We start from the raw sequence: 26,482 nt of genomic DNA, 5'->3' as shown, positions 1-26,482 counted from the left end.
CCCTTGGAAAAAGGCCCAGAATAAAATGTATTGTTGACTAACAAGCTTATCAATTTTTGTGTGTGTGTGTGAACCCTGCTTTTCTCTCTACGACTCTCCTGTTGGTTTGTCAAGGCATCCTCTTGTCTTGGAATTTCCCCTCTGGGGGCCGTCGATAAAGTCCATTCATCCATGCATTCATAGAATATCACTGACACAAAAATCCACCACAAAATGAACATAACACAGGACATCTTGAAAATCTTACAACGTATATAATTGACACAAGGTTCCAGGAACAAACAACAGCAAATTACACATATTGACTCAAAACACTTTCTTCTTGCATCTACCATCACCATAAACACAACCTCTCCAAATGTAAAAAAAAAAAAAAGAGTATGCTATGGTTTTCTTTCAAATCGTCACCTTTGGGAAATGCTTGCCACATTCAACTTGTGAAGGGGAAAGAGTAGTGTTCAGGGCCACTGGTTATATCAGACCTAGGCTCAAATAATATTTGAAATAATTTCAAATACTTTATCTGTGCTTGATTGAGCTGGCCTGGCTTAATGGACAAAATAGGGCCATAACTGCAAACCACATCCATTTGCAAAACCCCAGGCATGCTAGAGCAAACGTGTTCAAAAGATTTCAATATTATTTAATCCCAAATCTGACATTGCTATTTCACCCTTCTCAGACTGCAGCCATCTCAGTGGTCCATCTCCATCTGCATAATCCTAATCAGTAGACGTATATGGAGTGTCGACTCGCCTATCAATCCACCATCTTGTGATCTCTGTCTTTGTGCAGATTGCCATCCTATCGATTACCTAGGCCTCTTGCGTCATAAAAGTGCAGCGTTTAATAAGAGGCAGTGGACTTTGAACTATTCAGATTAGAGTGCGAGAGTGGTTGGAGGAGAGAAGAAGGGGAGTAAGGGTGTTGGGGGGTTGTGCAAATTTTGTCCGGTGGCATTGCGAAGCGTGTCCAATGAAAGTGAGTGAAGTCGTCGTGAGTAAAAGTGGTTAGTTGTCTTTTTGCATTGGAATGTCACTGCGGGGCAGTCACACCGGCAGATACGGCAGTTTAAAACCATGGACCCCTACACCAGCTCACATGGTACCCTCTTTATCAGAGCACTACCTTGTCACAAAATGTATCAAAATATTTCTTGGCCTCTTCACACGTAACCTATTTAACAGAGGTTCATAAGGTTCATAACCGGTCCAAGAGGACTCTTGTAGGTTTTTCACTCAATCTATCAATTGAATAATGTAGTGCATATCAGATCAATGGAATATAATTGTTTGAAGGTTGGAAGGAAAACCTGGATACAAAAGGATCCGCCAGGACCGGCTTTGATAACTACTGCAGTCCTCCTACTTGAGTGTTCTGAACTCTATGGTTCTGAACGGGATCATGTCAGTTTCTGTGTGTCCTCCCGAAATTCCTGCCTCAGAAACCAAAAAGGTCATGCCTAATGGACGTGTTGCTTTGCTACCTCAGTTCTAGTGCACAGTCATAGGCTGAAGACCTCAGTTCTAGTGCACAGTCATAGGCTGAAGACCTCAGTTCTAGTGCACAGTCATAGGCTGAGGACCTCAGTTCTAGTGCACAGTCATAGGCTGAAGACCTCAGTTCTAGTGCACAGTCATAGGCTGAAGACCTCAGTTCTAGTGCACAGTCATAGGCTGAGGACCTCAGTTCTAGTGCACAGTCATAGGCTGAGGACCTCAGTTCTAGTGCACAGTCATAGGCTGAAGACCTCAGTTCTAGTGCACAGTCATAGGCTGAAGACCTCAGTTCTAGTGCACAGTCATAGGCTGAAGACCTCAGTTCTAGTGCACAGTCATAGGCTGAAGACCTCAGTTCTAGTGCACAGTCATAGGCTGAAGACCTCAGTTCTAGTGTATGACCTTGTCTCTGGAGTCATAAATCTCTCCAATCTCCTCATTGATTGCACTTTTGATGTCGGCTATTGACGAGCGCAGACCGTATCAAAACATCTCCACTCGTCCCTAAGGGGGCCTATTCAGTCTGTGGATAGAAATATATTGCTGTACAAGAGACAATGTTTTTAATATCATGTGGAGTAAAGCATTTAATCAGTTCTATACAATATGTTTCTATCTTGTTGAATAAGCCCAAGAAGACCTTCTTTATCACACACACACACACACACACACACACACACACACACACACACACACACACACACACACACACACACACACACACACACACACACAACCTTACCTCCATCCCTCCCACACAGTGTTCTAAGACTGAGAGCCTTGATAATTATTTGAACTATGTTGAAGTACATCCTTCCTCCCTGGCTGCAAGATTTTCATCAGCAAAGGCCTTCCACAACATTCCCACAATATCCCAATCATGTTGCAGTATGATGAAACTCTGTCATTGCCATAATGCCCCAAAAAAAGCATTGGAGAATAATTTGCAGGTCTTCATAACAGAGGAATAGTATACCATGAAAAATAGCCTGGGAGGCAGAGAGAACTGAGAGAGGGAGTGGGAAGAGAGGCCCTGTGTGAGAAGAAGGGAGAGAAAGAAGGTGGGAGGTGAGAAGAAAGAGAATGAGATGAGAGGAGGGAGAGAAAAAGCTATTTGAGTGATCATCACAGAATTCCAATCCCTAAGTCAACCCGTCCAAACAGAGAAACGGTCGGTTAGACACATTTACACAGTCTGCTTTACAACAAGTGGTTATAGTGCAGTATGTAAAAAACACTCCACTGTAGCTGGCTCTGTCCAAAAGTATTCATCATAGGTACCATGAAATCTTAGTCATTAACAAGAAAGTAACACATTATTATGTCGACCAAGGTCCATTATCTGAAGACAGAACAGAGGAGGCTGGTGGAAGGAGCTATAGGAGGACGGGCTCATTGCAGTGGCTGGAATATGGAAACCACTTGTTTGACTCCATTCTATTGATTCCAGTCCAGCCATTACAATGAGCCCGTCCTCCTAAAGCTCCTCCCACCGGCCTCCACTGAGACAGAACAAACGGCAGTACACACCCACACAGCCCATATACTACCATATTCTGCCAATATAGTGTCAATACAGAGGACTACTGTGGTCACACTAACACTGTAATGTGTCCAAAAATGTTTCCAAAAAAATTCCCCATCTGGGCCTATAGAGCCACCAAAGCCTAGAGAAACAGATCTGCTCTGGGAAAGACATAAGTAAGGGTGGAGGGATGGAAGGATCATGTCTGTGTGAATATAATCACGACTATTATTACTGCTTTATATTATCAAGCAGAGGGAAAAACTGCTTATGTGAAGCGTTTTAATTTTCTCACTGTTTCCATGTAATGTGTGGGTTTAAGGGTTTAAGGTTTTTAGGGCCTTACCGAAACCAGATTATCTTTCATAAAACTCATCAATAGTTTATTTAGTTTGAGTTTGGGGTAGAAGTAGTTTTTCTATAAATATTGGGGAGCCCAAAGACGCTCCGGGGGGATTATATTCCTCTGTTTTTAATAAATAAATCATCTCCTCAGACATAAAGGCTGTTGACATGATTAGGAACACAAACGTTTGGCTCAGCATGACTGAAAAGTCCCCCTTACACAGCACAGCGTCAACCAACACTAACATCCTGTATATCTCTATAGTCTATAGATTGACTCTTAACATGTCATAGGTACAGATATCTCAGAGAACCCAAACACCAGAAAACAAAACAAAATAAAAATGTGAAAAGACCAGCTCTAATGGTGCCGTATACCGTAAAATAAAAGACAAGAACAGAACCAAAAAATCTCTGAATAATATAATACTCATTACTACTTTTGTTCTTATCCGAGACCAAAAGGAAGTCCATTCGTTTTTGTTTGTTTTTTGTTTTGGCAAAGTAAGTAAGTAACCCCACGACATTTTCTCTTCCCACCCCTTGTCCTGCCCCCCATGTCCCAAACTCAGTCTATATTGGTGGAATACCCAGTCAATTATTGCCGGAGCAGCAACATAACCAATGAGAGCAGGTAGAGGGCGATGGATGGGAGGTTGTGGTCAGCTGATGCTTTCACAACCTTCTTGTTCTCCGGAGGGTAGGCGTACACTTTGGGTCTGTCTGTGCTGGGGGCCATGAGGCGCGGGCCGCGGGGACAGTGTTCATCTGTGCACATCCCACTTCCTGAACCACTGACATCATCACCTGAAGACAAAGCCAGAAAAGAAAAACAAATTTAAAAAATGTAGAAGAAAAAAATACAGTTTCTCTGGCTTATATGCCAGTTATAACGAAGTTGAAGAGAATAAGTAAGTTAGAATGTTAATCTTACAGGGCAATTCTACCACTTTTCAACCTCATATTCATTATATCAGCGCCATACCTTAGTCTATGTGAAAACGGCGCATTTCTACATTTTGTTTTAAAAAGAAAAAAGATTATCCCTTATACTTGTGGGTATTGACCTATATGGATAGGGCTAAATTTAAATGTTTCTTACAGAAGTATGGAAAGCATATCACTAACCATGGTAGAAATTAAAAGGGAACAATTTGGAGATTATGGGAAAATTATTATACTGAAGATGATGACACAATAGTTAACCTGACACAAGACTGAATCCAAACACATTACACTCAAATCAAATCAAATGTATTTATAAAGCCCTTTTTACATCAGCCAATGTCACAAAATGCTATACAGAAACCCAGCCTAAAACCCCAAACAGCAAGCAATGCAGATGTAGAAGCACAGTGGCTAGGAAAAACTCCCTAGAAAGGCAGGAACCTAGGAAGAAACCTAGAGAGGAACCAGGCTCTCTTCTTCTGGCTGTGCCGGGTGGAGACTATAACAGTACAAGATGTTGCTTAGTCCGCAGTTTACATTTTACCTTTTATTTGATTTATTTTTAACCCCTTTTTCTCCCATATTCCGTGGTATCCAATTGCTAGTTATGTCTTGTCTCATCGCTGCAACTCCGGTACGGACTCGGGAGAGGCGAAGGTCGAAAGCCATGCGTCCTCCAAAACCCAACCCAACCAAGCCACACTGCTTCTTGACATAATGCCCACTTAACCCGTAAGCTAGCCGCACCAATGTCTCGGAGGAAACACTGTATACCTGCACCCGGCCCGCGACAGGAGTCACTAGTGCGCGATGGGATAAGGACATCCCTGCCAGTTAAACCCTCCCCTAACCCGGACAACGCCGGGCTAATTGTACGACGCCCCATGGGTCTCCTGGTCGCAGCCGGCTGCGACAGAACCTGGACTCGAACCCAGAATCTCTAGTAGCACAGTTACCACTGCACCACTCGGGAGGGATGAGCATTTTAAATGTACTGTACTTTTCGCCTCATTTGTTGATAAGAAAATCTGAAAATACTCTGGAAACATTCAGTAACATGATCAGAAATTCCTGTAAAATGTGGGGTAGGTGCAACATACTGTAAGACAAAAACAATGACAAGGGTTTGAGTGAGAGGACAAACTGGTGTTTCTAAGTGGCCACACACCTCTCCAAAGTGTGGACTATTTCTAAGTAATTTCAATGCACTTTTATGACTCAAAGAATAGTCTTCAACTATAACGTGCTTCTTAAGCTATCCTAACTGTGCTGTTGAGAAACTGGAGCAAGCACACTTGTAGTTGTTTTGTTTGGAACACAGCCCTGCATCCCTGCCTTTACACAATATCTGTTGTTATATACACAATCCAAAAACAGTCCATTATAAATCGCAATCTGGGTCAGGTGGGCATAATTTGAAAGCTTGTTCTATTGCCAACATAACTAGCTCAATGATAAAATACGATCTTGCAGTGTTAGGCTTTCAAAAGGCAATTCGGAGAAGCAGATCATAATTCAGATGTGTGGTCTACGGCTAATTTCCTTCACAATACAACAAACAGGCTCATTCTGTTCAGAATAACCCAGGGCATGACACCATGTCATATTGTAACTATACATCAAACATAGTGATCATAAATGTTGACACTGTATATTACATGAGTTTTATGATATGGAAATGCTATTTGGAGTCACGTGTTTGGCTTGCTTGTACGACATCAATGCGGTATTTTTTATAATCCTCAATGTCTCATCTTTCAAAATACATTGAGTCTCCGTGATTTACAGCATGTCCCTCACTCAGACAACAAAACATTTGCAAAAGTTGCCCAATTAGCGGGAGGGATGGGGGCAACTTCTTGTTGTGCGATGTGCTCAAGTTCAGAACAGCTGTCAGTCGAGACCTATACAGCGCTGAATTACACATAATCCATGGCCGCTAGTATTTCATAATTAACTTGTGTAGGAGCCAAAATCGAGGTCTAAGTTGAGCTCTTTATGGAGAAAAGTTTGACATTTTGCAAAGTAAACCTAATGCCAAGGCAGATTGTGGCGATTTTTGCCCAAAATCCTTTATTACAACGTATGTTTTTACACTGCTGATTGTATCAGTGTTTTGCTGTTGGAGTCCTGAACAACGGCCCAGTCAATGCATTACTCAAAATCCATCTAGCCAACAAGTTATCTATTCATCTCTTGTAAACAACCGCCGAAAAATGCGATCTCACCCGCTTTCAAACATTAAACCAAGCAAAATTTCTCTGGGATCCTCAGGAGAAACCAAAATGATTGTTCGTGGGTCATTTGAAACATCAGAAGCATCACCTCAAAAACCAATCAGATTGAAAAACTATTGACTGATTCAAATTTGGATTACCTTTGTTTATCTGAAACATGGCTAACCAAAACATCACCCGAGGCTGCTTATGCTATGCCAGGGTACAATGTTTTCAGAAAAGACAGACATGGGTGGGGGGCATCTTGTGTATGTAAAGCAGTGGCGGTCGGTGCCTTTTAAGATGAGGGAGGACATTTTTTTTTTCATGAGCATGGCCTTATTTCTATTACAGCATATTGGATGACTGTCATTCATATTCCATTCACCCAATTCAATGTAACATCGATAGGTTTAGGCTACTGCATTATACTCAAATTTTTCCTATACCAATCATGAGGTTGCTCCAACCTAGCCTATGAATGAAAGTTTACAACGTAGGTGCATACAGGTTGAGATAACATTTTGATGACAAACAGGGACACATGAACAGACAGTGACATATTCAATACCGCCTTACACACTCTTGCCTGCATCTAGCTTATCTAGGGTATAATCATTAGTCCAACAGTGGCAAACGTTTCTACTGGACAAATTCAGCAATTTTTATCCCCGTTTTGTTTGCTTCCGCACGTTAAGAAATGTTTTTCAACAGAATCGGCAGAATGAATACACCTCTGCTCACGCATAAACAAAGTTCATTTTCATTACAGCCACGTTGTATTCTTTCTAGCCTCTCGTCTATGCACTCTCCTCCGGCTACACCATTGTGCTTCCGTACAGAGTGCTGTTGAGGCTACTGTAGACCTTCATTGCAAAACAGCGTGTTGCTGTTATAATAATAATAATCAATTATTTGGTGAAGTGAATATATTTAGTATAGTTTTATCTAAAAAAGATAACTTTGTCAATGTTTAATTTTATTTTTATTTTTATGATATTCACTGAGGAGAATGGTCCTCCCCTTCCTCCTCTGAGGAGCCTCCACTGATGTAAAGTATTAAATGCACCCAACTTGAATTCACCCGCGCAATGGAAATCAAATGTATTGCAGTAACTGGAACAATGTCACTATAAATGTCATTCACTGTTGTGTCACGCCCTGGCCTTATTATTCTTTGTTTTCTTTATTATTTTAGTTAGGTCAGGGTGTGACATGGGGAATGTTTATGTTTTGTTGGTTTTGGGTGTTTATTTGGTAAAGGGGTTATGGGGTGTAGTAGATGGTTTTGTGTTGAGTGTATATGTCTAGAGTTGTCTATGTTGGTTAGTTATCTAGGAGAGTCTATGGTTACCTGAATGAGTTCCCAATTAGAGACAGCTGATTTCGGTTGTCTCTGATTGGGAGCCTTATTTAGGATAGCCATAGGCTCTCATTGATTGTGGGTAATTGTCTATGTAAGAACGTTAGTAGCCTGTATGTTTGTGCACAACGTTTGTAGCTTCACGGTCGTTTTGTTGTTTTGTTGTTTTGTTAAAGTGTTTTTGTGTCGTGTTCATCTTCGTGTTATAATAAAAGAAGATGGCTTATTTTCCAAAAGCTGCATTTTGGTCCGTTAATCCGCCACACGATCGTGACAGAATTACCCACCATAGGACCAAGCAGCATGACCAGCGGCAACAGGAGCAATACAAGGATTTATGGACATGGGAGGAAATTTTAGACCGGGAGGTACCAGGAGAATATAACCGCCCCAAAGCTGAGCTGGAGGCAGCGAAAGCAGAGAGGCGGCGATATGAGGAGCTAGCTCGGAGGCAGGAAAAGGAACCTACAAAGGATCTGGGTTACACTACGTGGGAGGAGATCGACAGGTGGGCGATCAACCCAGGGAGAGTGCCGGAGCCCGCCTGGGATTCTCTGGCGCAGTGCGAGGAGGGATACCGGCGAATGGAGGCAGCACGACGAAGCGGTAGGAAGCCTGTGGGAAAACCCAAAAAATTTCTTTGGGGGGGGCTTAAAGGGAGAGTGGCGAAGTCAGGTAGGAAACCTGCGCCTACTCCCTGTAATTACCGTGGAGAGCGAGAGTACGGGCAGACACCGTGTTACGCAGTAGAGCGCACGGTGTCTCCTGTACGTGTGCATAGCCCGGTGCGGGTTATTCCACCTCCCCGCACTGGCAGGGCTAGATTGAGTATTGAGCCGGATGTCATGAAGCCGGCCCTACATATCTGGCCACCAGTGCGTCTCCTCGGGCCGGTTTACATGGCACCAGCCTTACGCATGGTGTCCCCGGTTTGCCTACATAGCCCGGTGCGGGTTATTCCACCTTCCCGCACTGGTCGGGCAACGGGGAGCATTCAACCAGGTAAGGTTGGTCAGGCTCAATGCTCAAGGGAGCCAATACGCCTGCACGGTCCGGTATTTCCGGCGCCACCTCCCCGCCCCAGTTCAGTGCCACCAGTGCCTATACCACGTAACAGGCTTCCAGTGTGTCTCCAGAGCCCTGTTCCTCCTCCACGCACTCGTCCTATGGTGCGTGTCTCCAGCCCGGTATCACCAATTCCGGCACCACGCACTAAGCCTCTTGTGCGTCTCCAGAGTCCTGTGCATCCTGTTGCTGCTCCCCGCATTAACCCTGAGATGCGTGTCCCCAGTCCGGTACCACCAGTTCCGGCCCCACGCACTAGGCCTAATGTGCGTCCCCAGGGTCCAGTATGCCCTGTTCCTGCTCCCCCCACTAGCCCTGAGATGCGTGTCCCCAGCCCGGTGCCACCAGTCCCGGCACCACGCACCAGGCCTACAGTGCGCCTCAGCCGGCAGGAGTCTGCCGTCTGCACAGCAATGACTGAACTGCCCGTCTCCCCAGCGCCATCTGAGCCATCCGTCTCCCCAGCGCCATCTGAGCCATCCGTCTCCCCAGCGCCATCTGAGCCATCCGTCTGCAATGAGCCTGCAAAGCCGCCCGTCTGCCATGAGCCTGCAAAGCCGCCCGTCTGCCATGAGCCCACTGAGCCGTCCGCCAGACAGGAGCCGCTAGAGCCGCCAGCCAGACAGGAGCCGCTAGAGCCGTCCGTCAGACAGGATCTGCCAGAGCCGCCAACCAGACAGGATCTGCCAGAGCCGCCAACCAGACAGGATCTGCCAGAGCCGCCAACCAGACAGGAGCAGCCAGATCAGTCAGCCAGCCATGAGCAGCCAGATCCGTCAGCTAGCCATGAGCAGCCAGATCCGTCAGCCAGCCATGAGCAGCCAGATCCGTCAGCCAGCCATGAGCAGCCAGATCCGTCAGCTAGCCATGAGCAGCCAGATCCGTCAGCTAGCCATGAGCAGCCAGATCCGTCAGCTAGCCATGAGCAGCCAGATCCGTCAGCTAGCCATGAGCAGCCAGATCCGTCAGCTAGCCATGAGCAGCCAGATCCGTCAGCCAGCCATGGGCCATCCCTCAGTCCGGAGCTGCAGTCCTTCAGTCCGGAGCTGCAGTCCCTCAGTCCGGAGCTGCCATTCTTCAGTCCGGAGCTGCCCCTTACCCTGGTGCTGCCCCTTACCCTGGTGCTGCCCCTTACCCTGGTACTGCCCCTTACCCTGGTACTGCCCCTGATCCTGGTACTGCCCCTTACCCTGGTACTGGACCTTAGTCCGGAGCTGTCCCTTAGTCCGGAACTGCCCCTTAATACAATGGGGTTAATGTGGAGGGGGGTCGTTTGGAGGAGGCCTAGGAGGTGGTTAGGTACTGTGGTGACGTGGGGACTACGACCAGAGCCGGAGCCGCCACCGTGGAGGGGAGCCCACCCAGACCCTCCCCTAGACTGTGTATGGTGCGCCCGGAGTTCGCGCCTCAAGGGGGGGGTTATGTCACGCCCTGGCCTTATTATTCTTTGTTTTCTTTATTATTTTAGTTAGGTCAGGGTGTGACATGGGGAATGTTTATGTTTTGTTGGTTTTGGGTGTTTATTTGGTAAAGGGGTTATGGGGTGTAGTAGATGGTTTTGTGTTGAGTGTATATGTCTAGAGTTGTCTATGTTGGTTAGTTATCTAGGAGAGTCTATGGTTACCTGAATGAGTTCCCAATTAGAGACAGCTGATTTCGGTTGTCTCTGATTGGGAGCCTTATTTAGGATAGCCATAGGCTCTCATTGATTGTGGGTAATTGTCTATGTAAGAACGTTAGTAGCCTGTATGTTTGTGCACAACGTTTGTAGCTTCACGGTCGTTTTGTTGTTTTGTTAAAGTGTTTTTGTGTCGTGTTCATCTTCGTGTTATAATAAAAGAAGATGGCTTATTTTCCAAAAGCTGCATTTTGGTCCGTTAATCCGCCACACGATCGTGACATGTTGTTGGCATACAATATACTGCCCACCATCATCAAACAACATATTCTATGAACATTTTGAAGCAATTCCACCAGTGGAAAATAAATAAATATCAGATCATAATCTGACTGTCATTACCAAGAAGCTAACCAAAAAGAAACAAATGTACAGACAAGACAAAAGGCACATCTCCAACAGCATACCTTTTGAGTCTTTGTCCTCAAAACTGCTCTGAAAACAGGTGTAAGTTCCGAGATTAGGATTTATAAGGATCTGCGCAATAAAGTTGTCACCAAGCTTAGAAAGGCCATAGCCAGCTTTTATATTGGTCTTATCAACCAAGCTAGAGGAAATAGTAAAGATCTATGGGACAATCTCAACACATTATCCCAAAAAATGTTTAAAAGCATAGCAGGAAAATACAAGGAATTTTAAAATGAAGATGAAATAGCCTCAACATTTAACAATGTCTTTAAAGACTCAGTTGAGAACCTGACAGTAACATATGGCCATAGAAATAAAGTGATCACTTTCCAGGACTCTACCTCTCCTGTTTTTAACATAGCTGAAGTGCCTTAGCAGGAGATAATTAAAATCCTAACTAATCTTAAAAACTCCAAGGCACAGGATGTGAATGGAAATGACTCCGCCCTCCGGAAGAAAAACTCCAGCACCCTGAGCTCTCCAGTCACTCATCTGGTAAATCGATCAATTAAACAAGCAGTGTTCCCTGACGACTGGAAATCTGCTGTCATAACACCAATCTTCTAGGCTGGAGATGTGGCCAATTATAGGATCATCAGCATTCTCCCAAAATAGCTGACTGGTTGGACCACTCATGTCTAACATTGAACACAACTAAAACTGTCTCCATCAGGAACATTGAGACCCATCAGCCTGAGGAAACTGTAAAAGGGACAGAGGATTGAGATGGTTTCACATTTGAAATAATTATTGACTCTAACCTTTCAAAAAACAAATAAAACAAGTATATGGAACAGCAAAAAGCAACCTGGTAAATGTCAAATTCATCAGAAACCAAATGTCAACAGATGCTGCTAAACTTTACATGCACGCAATAATTCTCCCCCATCTGTTTACTGTGTCACAACCTGGTCAAAAGATAGTATCACGGCAATGAAACTACTCCAAAAGCTTTATATGATCTAATTCCTTATCCCTTTATAATTCTTAAAACTACAAACAGCGTTTGAATCAGGCATTTGATGGGTTAAGGTTAGGGTTAATGTTTCCAGTAAGACTCAGTTTTAGATTTTGGTTAGTTGTTTTGCAGGTCAGCAGTGTCCTTATACTCTCCCAGGTTCAAGCCCCAGATTAGGGTTTCTGTGCCATTGCTCACACAATGAGATTTACATAATGCAGCACAATAAAATAAAACAGTAAAATAATCTTACCTCAGTTATAACAAATGGCATAACAATTTAGACCAAGTTCTTTAGCCGGTAACTTAATTCCAGCTCAATCCTATAAAAATAGCACTGAAATAGCGACGTCTTTTTAAATCATATGAGCTAACTCTTCACTGATGATAGGCTTCTTAAATATTCTCTCTCTCTAGGTCTACTTTATCAACAAACAAAAAAATGTTATGAAAGGGATTGAAAGGGATTGGTTTGGTTTGCTAGCAACACACATAACAAGCTGGATGGAGGGTCGTACCACCTCAAAAAAGCACAAGAAAGAAGATTTAGACACCCACTATGTCAGTTTGTTCTGAAATCGTTTAGGTTGTTAGAAACTGATCAAATTAGCCTTCCTGCAACATGTATTTTGCTGAAATATAATTGATCTCTGAGAAATTAATGTAACTGAATGCACACAAATTGGCAATTGTTTATTTATGAGATTCATATAATATTGAATAAATATAGTACCCAACATTTGGATCAAACCTTTTTGTAAGGCACCGTTAAACACCCCACGCCAATCACACCCAGACAATGAGTATATAGTATCAATTCTCTGTTTGACAAGTAGTATGGAGCTGTAGCTCAGAGTATTGTTTATTCATCCTATGTAATGTATTCTCATGGAATTTGGTAATGTTTTTTTCCCACTGTTCAGAAACATTTATCATTGAAGTTATTTATGTCCCATCCCACATCCTGAAATTACCCCGTTCTGATCAGTAGATGGTGCTGTTCCTCCTCCAATTATTATTTTTTGAATCTCCCACCGCCCTCATCATTAAAGGGATAGTTTACCCCAAATAAAAAATTACATGTAGACTATAAGCTGTCAATGGTCAAGAGGGGTATCCTAAGAACCAGGTTTGAGGAGTTAGCAAGGTAACTTTGGTCAACTCTGAGTTTAACCGGTCACACGAAAATGGCTCAGCTTTTATCCAGGTAAATTTCTATGGCAACGAATCATTCAGAACTTACCTGCTCCGGGGCAGGCTAACTCACAGCTAACTCCACTTAACCTGAATGAAATGACTGAGCCACAAGTTGAGAACCAATGAAATCAGATTCCCTCCCTCTTGCAAATATTGTGGCATCATCCTCTTCATTTGAGGAAGAAGACTGTAAAATATTTTATTAATCAAATGTTTTTGTGTGCAAATGTTTTTCAATTATCAAATATATCACATTACACATTTAGAAATGCATTTTAAACTTCATTCACAGTAACACTTTTGTATGACTTAATACAATTATTTTATAGATTGGAGTGGGAAAAAGGCGCTTGTGGTTGTGCATTGATAAGCACACCAAAGTCGGCTATAACGATAAGTAATATAAAAAAAAGACGGAACTTCTAAAAGCCTATTTCACACCACAGCCACACCAATTTGCAACTTGTAAGATAACTTTTCTTTAATTTAGATTTTGGCACAAATTAAAATGTGGCACTGAATCGACCCATGGGTTGATGTTTCAGCATCGCCTCAATGAAGAGTTTGGCGTTCAACTAGCCATGTGCAACATGCATGCACAGTTATAAGCCTGTTAGAGTTAGCGTCAGGCGTACGAGCAATATCCACCGTCGTAGTACGGATAAAGCCTGAGCTGGAATGTGAAGCTAAATGAAGCTGGTTAGCTTCAGAAACCCTGAGTAAACCTTGCTTGCCCCTCTGGTATGACAGCAACCCATGTTTTGGTTTTGTTTACCAAGCCATTGTTTCAAATGCTAACTTTTCAATGGTACCTAAATTAGTATTTTCACGCTTGTCCAAATCATCCTAAAGTATTTAAAAATATATTGTGTAACTCAATGATGTTACATATAGATGACTTGGATATGAAGTGTGAAAATTCAAATGTTTCTAATTTAATTGACATGCATTGGATTTCTGCCACAGATGCTAAAAGCATTTGAAACAGTGGCCAGGTAAACAAAACCAAAGCATGGGTTGCTGTCATACCTGGTCCATAAACTGCTACGGGGTAAGACAACCAATACGTAATTGTGTCATTTGGGTGAACTATCCCTTTAACAATGGGGGAAGGAGATTATAAAAAAACATAAACAATAACCCAATAGCAGGAACACCACCATCTAGTGGTCAGAAACTGCTACTACCAGGATGTAGGATGGGACATGAATCCAGTGACTTCAATGACACAGTTTTCTGAAGAGGGGAAAACAACATCCCCAAAATCACAGAGAATACATTACATAGGATGAAGAAACAATACTCTGAGCCGCAGCTCCATTCTACTTGTCAAACATAGAGAACTGATAATGATCGTTGTTGGGGTGGGATTGGTGTGGTGGGTCTGCGCTTTTGACCACTTCTTCGGATAACTCATGTCTTACTGATTGTTAGAAATATTTTGGTCCAAATCGGATGTTAGGTTCTATAATTATTGAATATTATATTAATCCTATAAATAAATTAGCTTAATCTAATTATATTTAAATAAAATAATGCTTACGGAATTCTTATCTTATCTGTTTCTAACTACAGAAATGATGGTGGGTGTCATGGTTTGATGAAATTACATGGAACGACACTGGAGACAATCAAAACAACATATCAAATATTTCCAGTAGTCATGTAATGTCAACATATGGCACAATCTCTTTCATAGTGTTTTGACCATGAGGGAGACCTCTCTGTTGTCCACACAGCTTTTGCCCTCAGGAGTAGGATGACATTGCACCTAAACTCCATTTTGCGATATTCCCTCTATGGTTGGAGTCAGTATTCACATAAGATGAGCTGATCCTAGATCTATACTCACTGGTGTCCTGAAAGTCCACATCGTTGCCATTGAAAGCGTTCTTGAGGCGGTTGGTCATGATCTTGAGCTGCATGATCTGTTGGCGTATAGTCATGTCTGGCTTGGTGATGTCGATCTCTACCTCAGGGTTGTTGATCTGACTAGCCAGGCCGTCACCCATCACCTCTGGAAGGTACCTGGGCAACAAGGAGAGAGGATGACTTGGGAGAACTCAAATACACACATACTCACACGTGCATGATCCACACATGCAGAGGCACCCACACAAATATGTATGCATGCGAGCATGAACACACACACATAGCATGCATGCACACACACAGACGTGGTTTAGGGGTCCTACCTGGCACGGGCCATGCCATTCCAGCACTTGTCTGCTTGGGCCCTAGTGGCCACCCTGTCACTGCAGAGGGTGCTGGGTAACGAGACCCAGTAGGGCTGCATGTCCCTCAGCCTCCTCGACACATCAGACACCTGGGGGCGTTTTGCAATGGAAAACGAAAACAAGCATTTCTTATTGGACCAGTTCAGGTAGTCCCTCCCTGTTTCGGTCCCATTTCTTTAATTTGTTGCTTAATGAATACAACCAGTGTACTGGAAACTACTATCAACAGCTATTCAATATCATGTTTGTTCAAGCATTCACGCTTTCTGCAAGTAGATTTTGTATGAGCAATAAACAAACAACAACAGTGTGTTCATTTTGGTAGACAACGGTTGTTTCCATTTCCTCACATTTCATATTCATCTGACTCATTGCATTCTTGACTGTAGCATTACACGACTTAACAGAAACCGTATCATATATATATATATATATATATATACACTGCTCAAAAAAATAAAGGGAACACTAAAATAACACATCCTAGATCTGAATGAATGAAATATTCTTATTAAATAATTTTTTCTTTACATAGTTGAATGTGCTGACAACAAAATCACACAAAAATGATCAATGGAAATCAAATTTATCAACCCATGGAGGTCTGGATTTGGAGTCTGAAAGTGGAAAACCACACTACAGGCTGATCCAACTTTGATGTAATGTCCTTAAAACAAGTCAAAATGAGGCTCAGTAGTGTGTGTGGCCTCCACGTGCCTGTATGACATCCCTACAACACCTGGATATGCTCCTGATGAGGTGGCGGATGGTCTCCTGAGGGATCTCCTCCCAGACCTGGACTAAAGCATCCGCCAACTCCTGGACAGTCTGTGGTGCAACGTGGCGTTGGTGGATGGAGCGAGACATGATGTCCCAGATGTGCTCAATTGGATTCAGGTCTGGGGAACGGGCGGGCCAGTCCATAGCATCAATGCCTTCCTCTTGCAGGAACTGCTGACACACTCCAGCCACATGAGGTCTAGCATTGTCTTGCATTAGGAGGAACCCAGGGCCAACCGCACCAGCATATGGTCTCACAAGGGGTCTGAGGATCTCATCTCGGTACCTAATGGCAGTCAGGCTACCTCTGGCGAGCACATGGAGGGCTGTGCGGCCCCCAAAGAAATGCCACCCCACACCATGACTGACCCACCGCCAAACCGGTCATGCTGGAGGATGTTGCAGGCAGCAGAACGTTCTCCACGGCGTCTCCAGATTCTGTCACGTCTGTCACATGTCACATTCATCTGTGAAGACCACAGGGCGCCAGTGGCGAATTTGCCACTGGCGAATTTGCCCCTGGTTGTAAGCACAACCCCCACCTGTGGACGTCGGGCCCTCATACCACCCTCATGGAGTCTGTTTCTGACCGTTTGAGCAGACACATGCACATTTGTGGCCTGCTGGAGGTCATTTTGCAGGGCTCTGGCAGTGCTCATCCTGCTCCTCCTTGCACAAAGGCGGAGGTAGCGGTCCTGCTGCTGGGTTGTTGCCCTCCTACGGCCTCCTCCACGTCTCCTGATGTACTGGCCTGTCTCCTGGTAGCGCCTCCATGCTCTGGACACTACGCTGACAGACACAGCAAACCTTCTTGCCACAGCTCACATTGATGTGCCATCCTGGATGAGCTGCACAACCTGAGCCACTTGTGTGGGTTGTAGACTCCGTCTCATGCTACCACTAGCGTGAAAGCACCGCCAGCATTCAAAAGTGACCAAAACATCAGCCAGGAAGCATAGGAACTGAGAAGTGGTCTGTGGTCACCACCTGCAGAACCACTCCTTTATTGGGGGTGTCTTGCTAATTGCCTATAATTTTCACCTTTTGTCTACTCCATTTGCACAACAGCATGTGAAATTTATTGTCAATCAGTGTTGCTTCCTAAGTGGACAGTTTGATTTCACAGAAGTGTGATTGACTTGGAGTTACATTTTGTTGTTTAAGTGTTCCCTTTCTATAGATAGATAGATAGAGATAGATAGAGATAGATAGAGATAGATAGAGATAGATAGAGATAGATAGAGATAGATAGAGATAGAGAGATAGAGAGATAGAGAGAGAGAGAGAGAGAGAGAGGACAGTAACACTGACCAGTTTCTCCAGCCTAGCCCCAGAGGTTGGGCTGTCCTCCACTGTAACCTTCCCCCTCCTCTTCACCTCCTCCAACCCGGTGCTGCTGGTTCCTCCCTCCCTCGGATTCCCACATGCCTGGAACACCTGAGAATAGAGAGAGGGGGACTTAGAGGGCAGAAGTGACCAAATGATTCAGTTGAGAGGCATTTATTTAGGGGCAAAAGCTACAACTCTTGAGACAATCCGTAAAATAATACCTTCATTTTGGTATTTTATTAGGATCACCATTGGATCACCATGGGGTTTATATGAGTCTTGAGGGTTTCAAACTAAATCTCTTGCCCAATCGGATGAACAACTACCACAAACCATATTTAACTTTATTCGACACATAATTCTACAGCTGCACCATCGAGAGCATCCTGACAGGTTGGATCACCACCTGGTATGGCAACTGCTCGGAATCTGACCATAAGGCGCTACAGAGGGTAATGCGTATGGCTCAGTACATCACTGGAGCCAATCTTCCTGCCATCCAGGACCTATGTAATAGGCGGTCAGAGGAAAGCCCATAAAATTGTCAGAGACTCCAGTCACCCAAGTCATAGACTGCTTTCTCTGCTACCGCACGGCAAGCGGTACCAGAGCACCAAGTCTAGGACCAAAACTCTCCTTAACAGCTTCTACCCCAAAGCCATAAGACTGTTGAACAACTAATCAAATGACCACCGGACTATTTACATTGACACCCCTCCCCCTCCATTTGTTTTGTACACTGCTGCTACTCGCTGTTTATCTATGCATTGTCACTTCACCCCTACCTACATGAACAAATTACCTCACCTAACCTGTACCCGCACACTGACTCGTTATCGGTACCACCTGTATATAGCCTTATTTTATTGTGTGATTTTTTATGATTTTTTACTTTTGTTTCTTTGGTAAATATTTTCTTAACTCTTCTTGAACTGCACTGTTGGTTAAGGGCTTGTAAGTAAGCATTTCACGGTAAGGTCTACACTTGTTGTATTCAGCGCATGTGACAAATAAAGTTTAATTTAATTTGAGGTTGCGCACAATTGGCCCAACATCGTCCGGGTTCGGGGACGGTTTGGTCGGCTGGGATGTCCTTGTCCCATCGAGCTCTAGTGAATCCTTGTGGCGGCCGTGCGCATTCACGCTGACTTCGGTCATCAGTAGTACGGTGTTTCCACCGACACATTGGTGCAGCTGGCTTAAGCGCATAGTGTGTCAAGAAGCAGTGCGGCTTGCCGGGGTCGTGTATCGGAGGGCTCTCGACATTCGCCTCTCCCGTACGACTGGACAAGACTATAACTACTAATTGGATATCATGAAATTGTCGCGAAAAAGGAGTAAAATAAAAAATACATGTATTTTTTAAATTATAATTCTAATATAAAAATAAAAACAATGCAGAGCGAAAGAAAATATAGAAATAATAGAAATGTAATAACACGTAATAAAAGTCATAAATACACAATGAGTAATGATAACGTGGCTATATACACAGTGTACCAGTACCGAGTTGATGTGCAGGGGTACGAGGTAATTGAGGTAGATACAGTATGTGTATAGAACTAGGAATAAAGTACCAAGTCAACAGGATAGATAAACAATAGCAGCAGCGTATGTGATGAGTCAAAAAAAGTTGAGTGCAAAAAGGGTCAATGCAGATTTAACTAACTATTTAGCAGTCTTGGGGGAAGAAGATGTTCAGGGCCCTGTTGGTTCCAGACTTGGTGCATTGGTAGGGCTATTACGGTGACCGTATTACCGCCACGCTGGCAGTCACGAGTCATGATGGCAGTCAAATTCCACGTGACCGTTTAGTCATGGTAATTAGGCTTCTCCAAGCTCTGATGATGCTGATGGTCATTAGTAGGCTACCAAACTTGCTAACTGCCTGGTACTCAGCTCTCTATTGTCCCTCTAATAACTGATATCAATGCAAATCTAATCAAAAATCTAATCAAACACTTCATGAAAGCCCATGAGCTCATGTTGCGCAACATTTCTATAGGCTATGTAATTGCGTGAGATAACAGTGATGGCCTCTATTAAAAAGAGGAGCATCCCATCAGCTTTCTATTGGCTAGGTCTACAATATTTATGTCTCAACTTTCCAAATATTAAGCACATTGCTTCTCTTTACAACAGGAGTATAGCCTACCTGGCTGGCATGAACATGAAATACTGGAAAATAATCCTTCATTCGCTATTTAAGTGCATAGATGACATGTATTATTTTCCCCTGCACTGTTTCGAGACAGGTGCATGATAATGGTCCTATTCTAAATCAAAATAAATGTCATACATATATTATTTAGTATATGTAAAGACAAGATTAAATCAAGATGGGTTACAGTATTAGCCTATCATTTGTGAATGATATATTATCACTTGTCAATGATGCCCAGATGGTTTGCAAAAAGGCAGAAACACATGCCTTTTTAAAATACTTTTTCAAATCATAGTCACAGACCTCATGTAGCCTGGCCTATATGTTTTGATAAGGTTTGTATCGCAACTAAAGTGGCCAAATGTGTCTGTTACTTGAACTCTGTGAAGCAAATAACTTCTTAAAATTAAGTACATTAATCCGCTTTACAACGCGTGTAGAGCATAACTGGCATACATTAACAGCACGTACGTATGTATACCAGTACGCAGCACATTTCAAGTTTGGGGAAGATAAATTTCATCATAAAAATGCACCTTTATAATAAAAGCATTACATGCATAATCGCATTTGAGTTACTTTTGAGAATGGTGTTTTCCCGCTAATGGAACATTTGCACTTCTAGCCTACAGCCATGTGTACATTGCTGTGCTTATAATGTGAAGAAATAGCCTAATAGTTTATCAACATGAACTAAATGTTGTGATCTGTTCTGATGTATTATTATATACCAGTCAAACGTTTGGACAGACCTTTACCTTTATTTTGACTATTTTCTACATTGTAGAATAATAGTGAAGACATCGAAACTATGAAATAACACATATGGCATCATGTAGAATCAAAACACTTGAATTCTAAATAAATCACTGACAATTTCACCACTGTACCATCACACCTCCTCCTCCATGCTTCAAGATGGGAACCACACATGTGGAGATCATCCGTTTACCTACTCTGTGTCTAACAAAGACACAGCGGTTGGAACCAAAAATCTCAAATGTGGACTCATCAGACCAAAGGACAGATTTCCACCGGTCTAATGTCCATTGCTCGTGTTTCTTGGCCCAAGCAAGTCTCTTATTATTATTGGTGTCCTTCAGTAGTGGATTCTTTGCAGCAATTCGACCATGAACGCCTGATTCACGCAGTCTCCTCTGAACAGTTGATGTTGAGATGTGTCTGTTGAACTCAGTGAAGCATTTATTTGGGCTGCAATCTGAGGCTGGTAACTCTAATGAACTTATCCTCTGCAGCAAAGTTAACTCTGGATCTTCCTTTCCTGTGGCGGTCCTCATGAGAGACAGTTTCATCATAGCGCTTGATGGTTTTTGCGACTGCACTTGAAGAAACATTCAAACTTCTTGACATTTCCCGGCTTGACTGACCTTCATGTATTAAAGTAATGGATGGACTGTCGTTTCTCTTTGCTTATTTGAGCTTTTCTTGCCATAATATGGACTTGGTATTTTACCAAATAGGGCTATCTTCTGTATACCACCCCTACCTTGTCACAACACAACTGATTGGCTCAAACGCATTAAGGAAAGAAATTCCACAAATTAAATTTTTACAAGACACACCTGTTAATTGAATTACATTCCAGATGACTACCTCATGAAGCTGGTTGAGAGAATGCCAAGAGTGTGCAAAGCTGTCATCAAGGCAAAGGGTGGATACTTTGAAGAATCTCAAATATAACATATATTGGTTACTACATGACTCCATATGTGTTGTTTCATAGTTTTGATGTCTTCTCTATTAATCTACAATGTAGAAAATAGTAAAAATAAAGAAAAACCCTGGAATGAGTAGGTGTGTCAAAACTTTTGACTGGTACTGTATATATACAGTATATATATATATTTTTTTTAAATTACCCCACTTTTTCTCCCGAATTTCATCCTATCCAATTACAATCTTGTCTCATCACTGCAACTCCCCAACGGGCTTGGGAGAGGGGAAGGTCGAGTCATGCGTCCTTTGAAACATGACCCGCCAAACCGCGCTCCTTAACACCGATCCACTTAACCCGGAAGCCAGCCGGACCAATGTGTCGGAAGAAACACCATTCAACTGACGACCTAAGTCAGCCTACCCGGCCCGCCACAAGGAGTCGCTAGAGCGCGATGAGCCAACTAAAGCCCCCCCCAGCCAAACCCTTCCCTAACCCAGACGACGCTGGGCCAATTGTGCGCCGCCCTATGGTACTCCCGTTCACGTTCACGGCCGGATGTGACACAGCCTGGGATCGAACCCAGGTCTATAGTGATGCCTCAAGCGATGCAGTGCATTAGACCGCTGCGCCACTCAGGTTAGTGGTTGTATTAATTTGTGATCTATCCCAACCCACAACTGTCCCAGGCTATGTTTGGAATATTCATTTCTCACACAGAACAGAATAAGTCAACTCTTGTACTATGGGGATAGCAGATTGACATAGGCTAGTGCTTTGCTGTTTCTTAGGCAGGCTCATCTTGTTGGCTGACAAAAAGTAAATGTGGACAGTTCTTCAAATATCTTGAATATGTGCCTCCGAATTGAATAAGGACGCGGGCGCTTGCGTCCCGGATGTCTTCACTTGTAGCCTATGAAAAAGAACCGATCACATGACGGAGAGCAATTTGAGTGAGAGGTGCTTTGGAGCATGCCGCCTGGAAATTCGAGGTATTATCAAGTACTTGTGAAATTGTGACTGAGAGACTGATGAAGTGTTTACAGCCTGCTCAAAGTGTTTACAGCCTGCCCCACTGAAAAACCAGTGCCGCGAAATTCAAAAAAAAATTTTTTTTTAAATATTTAACTTTCACACATTAAAGTCCAATACAGCTAATGAAAGACACAGATCTTGTGAATCCAGTCAACATGTCCGATTTTTAAAATGTTTTACAGGGAAGACACAATATGTAAAGATGTACATCTATTACCTAAAAACACATTAGCATAATCCACCATCTTTTATTTGTCCACCAACACCAGTAGCCATCACCAATTCGGCTAAACTAAGATATTTATAGCCCCTAACCAACAAAAAAACTCATCAGATGACAGTCTGATAACATATTTATGGTATGGGATAGGTTTTGTTAGAAAAAAGTGCATATTTCAGGTAGATGGCATAGGTTACAATTGCACCCACCGTCACAAATGGAATAGAAAAACTACATTGAGCAACGTGTTTACCTACTTACTAATCATCAAACATTTCGTAAAAATACACAGCATACACGAATCGAAAGACACAGATCCTGTGAATACAGACAATATTTCAGATTTTCTAAGTGTCTTACAGCGAAAACACAATAATCGTTATATTAGCATAGCACATAGCACATAGCAGCCCAGCATTGATTCTAGCCAAAGTGGGCGATAACGTCAACATCGCCAAAAATATATCAATTTTTTCACTAACCTTCTCAGAATTCTTCAGATGACACTCCTGTAACATCATATTACACAATCCATATAGAGTTTGATCGAAAATGTTTATATTTAGCCACCAAAATCATGGTTAGACAATGTGAAATGTAGCTCAGCTGGTCAGAAAATGTCCTTGCGCCACTTAGACAGTGATCTACTCTTATACATAAATACTCATAAACGTGACTAAAAAATATAGGGTGGACAGGGATTGATAGACAATTTAATTCTTAATACAATTGCGGAATTACATTTTTTAATTTATCCTTACTTTTCAATACAGTTTGCGCCAAGCGAAGCTACGTCAAAAAACATGGCGTCCTAAGCCACTAAAATGTTTCGACAGAAACACGATTTATCATAATAAAAATGTCCTACTTTGAGCTGTTCTTCCATCAGTATCTTGGGCAAAGGATCCTTTCTTGGGAGTAATCGTCTTTTGGTGGAAAGCTGTCCTCTTGCCATGTGGAAATGCCAACTGCGTTCGGGATGAACTGAAAGCGTGCCCAGCTATTCACAGCGTTAAAGAAATAAATGTCCCAAAATCGCACTAAACGGATATAAATTGCTATAAAACGCTTTAAATTAACTACCTTATGATGTTTTTAACTCCCATAACGAGTAGAAACATGACCCGAGTAATATTACCCCCTTCACTAATGCTTGGAACAGGTGCGGGCCGGTGTCCTCTAGGCGCATGACGCAGCTCCAAAAGAATGACTAGCCTCAGGGTTTTTTCATTTGTAGTGCCTGTGAACGCGCAATCGACCCCATTGAAATCGTCATCACGTAAAGGCATCCAGGGGAAGACGTAAGCAGTGTCTGTATAGTCATAGCAATAACAGTGCCCTTTTAACTGACTTCAGAACAGTGGCCAACATTTCTGAAATCTGACTCCATGTCAGGGAAATTGCTGTAGAATGGGCTCTGTTCCACTTAGAGACAAAATTTCAACTCCTATAGAAACTATAGACTGTTTTCTATCCAATAATAATAATAATATGCATATTGTACGATCAAGGATTTTGTGGGAAGCCGTTTCAAAAATTACCCAATTAGCATAAATAGTCTCAACAGCGCCCCCATCCTCAACATAGCCACTCAACACAAAATATCAGCATGTGCGCACTCCCTCTAATCGTTTGGAGAAAATATCCTTTCTATTTTATTAAGCTGTTACATTACCCAGTTTCTATGTTGTGGTTTTGTTAGTATGTGTGTATTTCAGGATGGCTTCCTGAAATTCCCCCAAGCAGCTGATTGGTCGGCCCCATTGCTAATTGGAGCTGACCCCGCCCTCTCGTCAAAGGATACAGCTGTATCCCATTACAGACTCCTTCTCCAGCTATATAAGCCAGTGTTTTTTTTTATTTTTGCTCAGAAGAGAGATGATTAGTGTTTCCTGTGTTGGTTGCTGATAGGAGATAGATTTTTGGTATGTCCTATGTTGGTTGTTGCAGAGAGAGAGCTGATTGATATGTCCTGTGTTGGTTGTTGCTCAGAGACACCTTTTTGTTAAGTATATTGTAGCCGCTGATCTGAGGTATGTGTGTGCCCATAGGACGCAGTGTTTTTGATTGTTTACTTATGTTTGTACTATTCTGTTTCATTTGTTCCCATGTTGGAAGGTGAAGGCACCTAGGGAGTGCTTAGGCAAGAGGCCTGCGGGCATACATAACCCGTAGTATTTACTGTCTATGCGCACTAGGTAAGACCTGGGCGGACCACCCCCTGTATTTTGGTTAGCGCAGCAGGTGGTGCTAAAAGGTTAGGTAGGTAGGAGCGGGGGCTTTGACATTTACATTCTTTGCTTGGGTTCCGTTCAGCCCTTTTTCCTTTATTTATTGTGTGAAGGAATAAATAAATTCCCAGTAAAGGGTAAATTCTCTGCCTTTGTCATCCTTACTTGCACCTACAATCCCATACCTCCTTCACTCCACGTTGAGTTGTAGCAGGGTGTTGCGTTCCCTCTTCCTAGAGGCGTACGTGACATACGCTATGTTCAATTGTATTCTGCATTCTATAAAATAATGCCGCAAATCTTGTCTGCTAAATGAACTAATGTAGCCCACAGCCACATGACAAACTGCCTCGATTTGGTCTTATGCAGACAAATTTGAAATTGTGTTTTTTACATTGGATAAGAGACACAAAGCAACAATATTTTATATATTACACTGTATTTGAGGAAGAATGGGAAAGTATTTCTGCTTTGAAAGTTGATAGACTTGTAGTCTCACTTTTGAGAAAATGGCCTTTGAATGTTTTGGTGTCTACTCCCATTAAGCATCATTCACACACTCTTAAGCTTTAGCTCCACCAATCTCTTTAACCTGGATGGAATCAGTGTCCATATACCGGGACGGTTGTTGCTAACGTGACTAGAATGATGTCAGTAAAAGCCAACTTTCCGGGACATGGACATGTCTTATATGGGCAGAAAGCTTAAATTCTTGGATGGCAGGGAGCTCGGCCCCAGTGATGTACTGGGTCGTACGCACCACCCTCTGTAGCGCCTTGCGGTCAGATGCCAAGCAGTTTGTCATACCAAGCGGTGATGCAGCCAGTCAAGATGCTCTCAATGGTGCAGCTGTAGAACTTTTTGAGGATCTGAGGACCAATGCCAAATATTTTCAGCCTCCTGAGGGGAAAGAGGAATTGTCGTGCCCTCTTCACGATTGTGTTTGTGTGTATGGGCCATGATATATCCTTAGTGATGTGGACACCAAGGAACTTTAAGCTCTCGACCCGCTCCACTACTGCCCTGTCGATGTGAATGGGGGCATGCTCAGCCCTCCATTTCCTGAAGTCCATGATCAGCTCCTTTGTCTTGACGACGTTAAGAGAGAGGTTGTTGTCCTGGTACCACACTGCCAAGTCTCTGACCTCTCTATAGGCTGTCTCATCATCGTCAGTGATCAGGCCTACCACTGTCGTGTCTTCAGTAAACTAAATGATGGTGTTGGAGTCGTGTGGGGCCACGCAGTCATTGGTGAACAGGGAGTATTGGAGGGGACTAAGCACGCACCCCTGAGGAGCCCCCGTGTTGAGGGTCAGCATGGAGGATGTGTTGTTGCCTAACCTTACCACCTGGAGACGGCCCAGGGTCCTTAACTTAGTAATGAGCTTTCGGGACTATTGTGTTGAATTCTGAGCTGTAGTCAATGAACATCATTCTCACATAGGTGCTCCTCTTGGCCAGGTGGGAGAGGGCAGTGTGGACTGCAATAGAGAGTGCGTGATCTGTTGGGTCAGTATGCGAATTGGAGTGGGTCTATTGGAGTGGATCTGGGATGATGGTGTTAATGTGAGCAATGACCAGCCTTTCAAAGCATTTCATGGCTACAAAT

General features: G+C 43.1%; 1 protein-coding gene across 1 annotated transcript in view; it reads right to left on the bottom strand.

Moving 5' to 3' along the window:
- Positions 1-234: 234 nt before the first annotated feature.
- The window catches only part of LOC129823646 (glypican-1-like), a 126,096-nt gene continuing 99,848 nt past the window's right edge, over positions 235-26,482 (bottom strand). Inside the window, exons 8-11 of the mRNA XM_055882514.1 lie at positions 17,531-17,656; positions 15,398-15,528; positions 15,055-15,230; positions 235-4,176 (exon numbers count right to left, since the gene is read on the bottom strand). Of these exons, the coding sequence (XP_055738489.1) occupies positions 3,968-4,176; positions 15,055-15,230; positions 15,398-15,528; positions 17,531-17,656 (642 nt within the window). The 3' untranslated portion in view covers positions 235-3,967. The remainder of the gene's footprint in view (positions 4,177-15,054; positions 15,231-15,397; positions 15,529-17,530; positions 17,657-26,482) is intronic.

Source organism: Salvelinus fontinalis, chromosome 26 (assembly GCF_029448725.1).
Source record: "Salvelinus fontinalis isolate EN_2023a chromosome 26, ASM2944872v1, whole genome shotgun sequence".
In the NCBI taxonomy this organism is placed as follows: Eukaryota; Metazoa; Chordata; class Actinopteri; order Salmoniformes; family Salmonidae; genus Salvelinus; species Salvelinus fontinalis.
The sequence above is the reverse complement of the archived record's forward strand: the minus strand, read 5'-3'. Positions and strand labels throughout refer to the sequence as shown.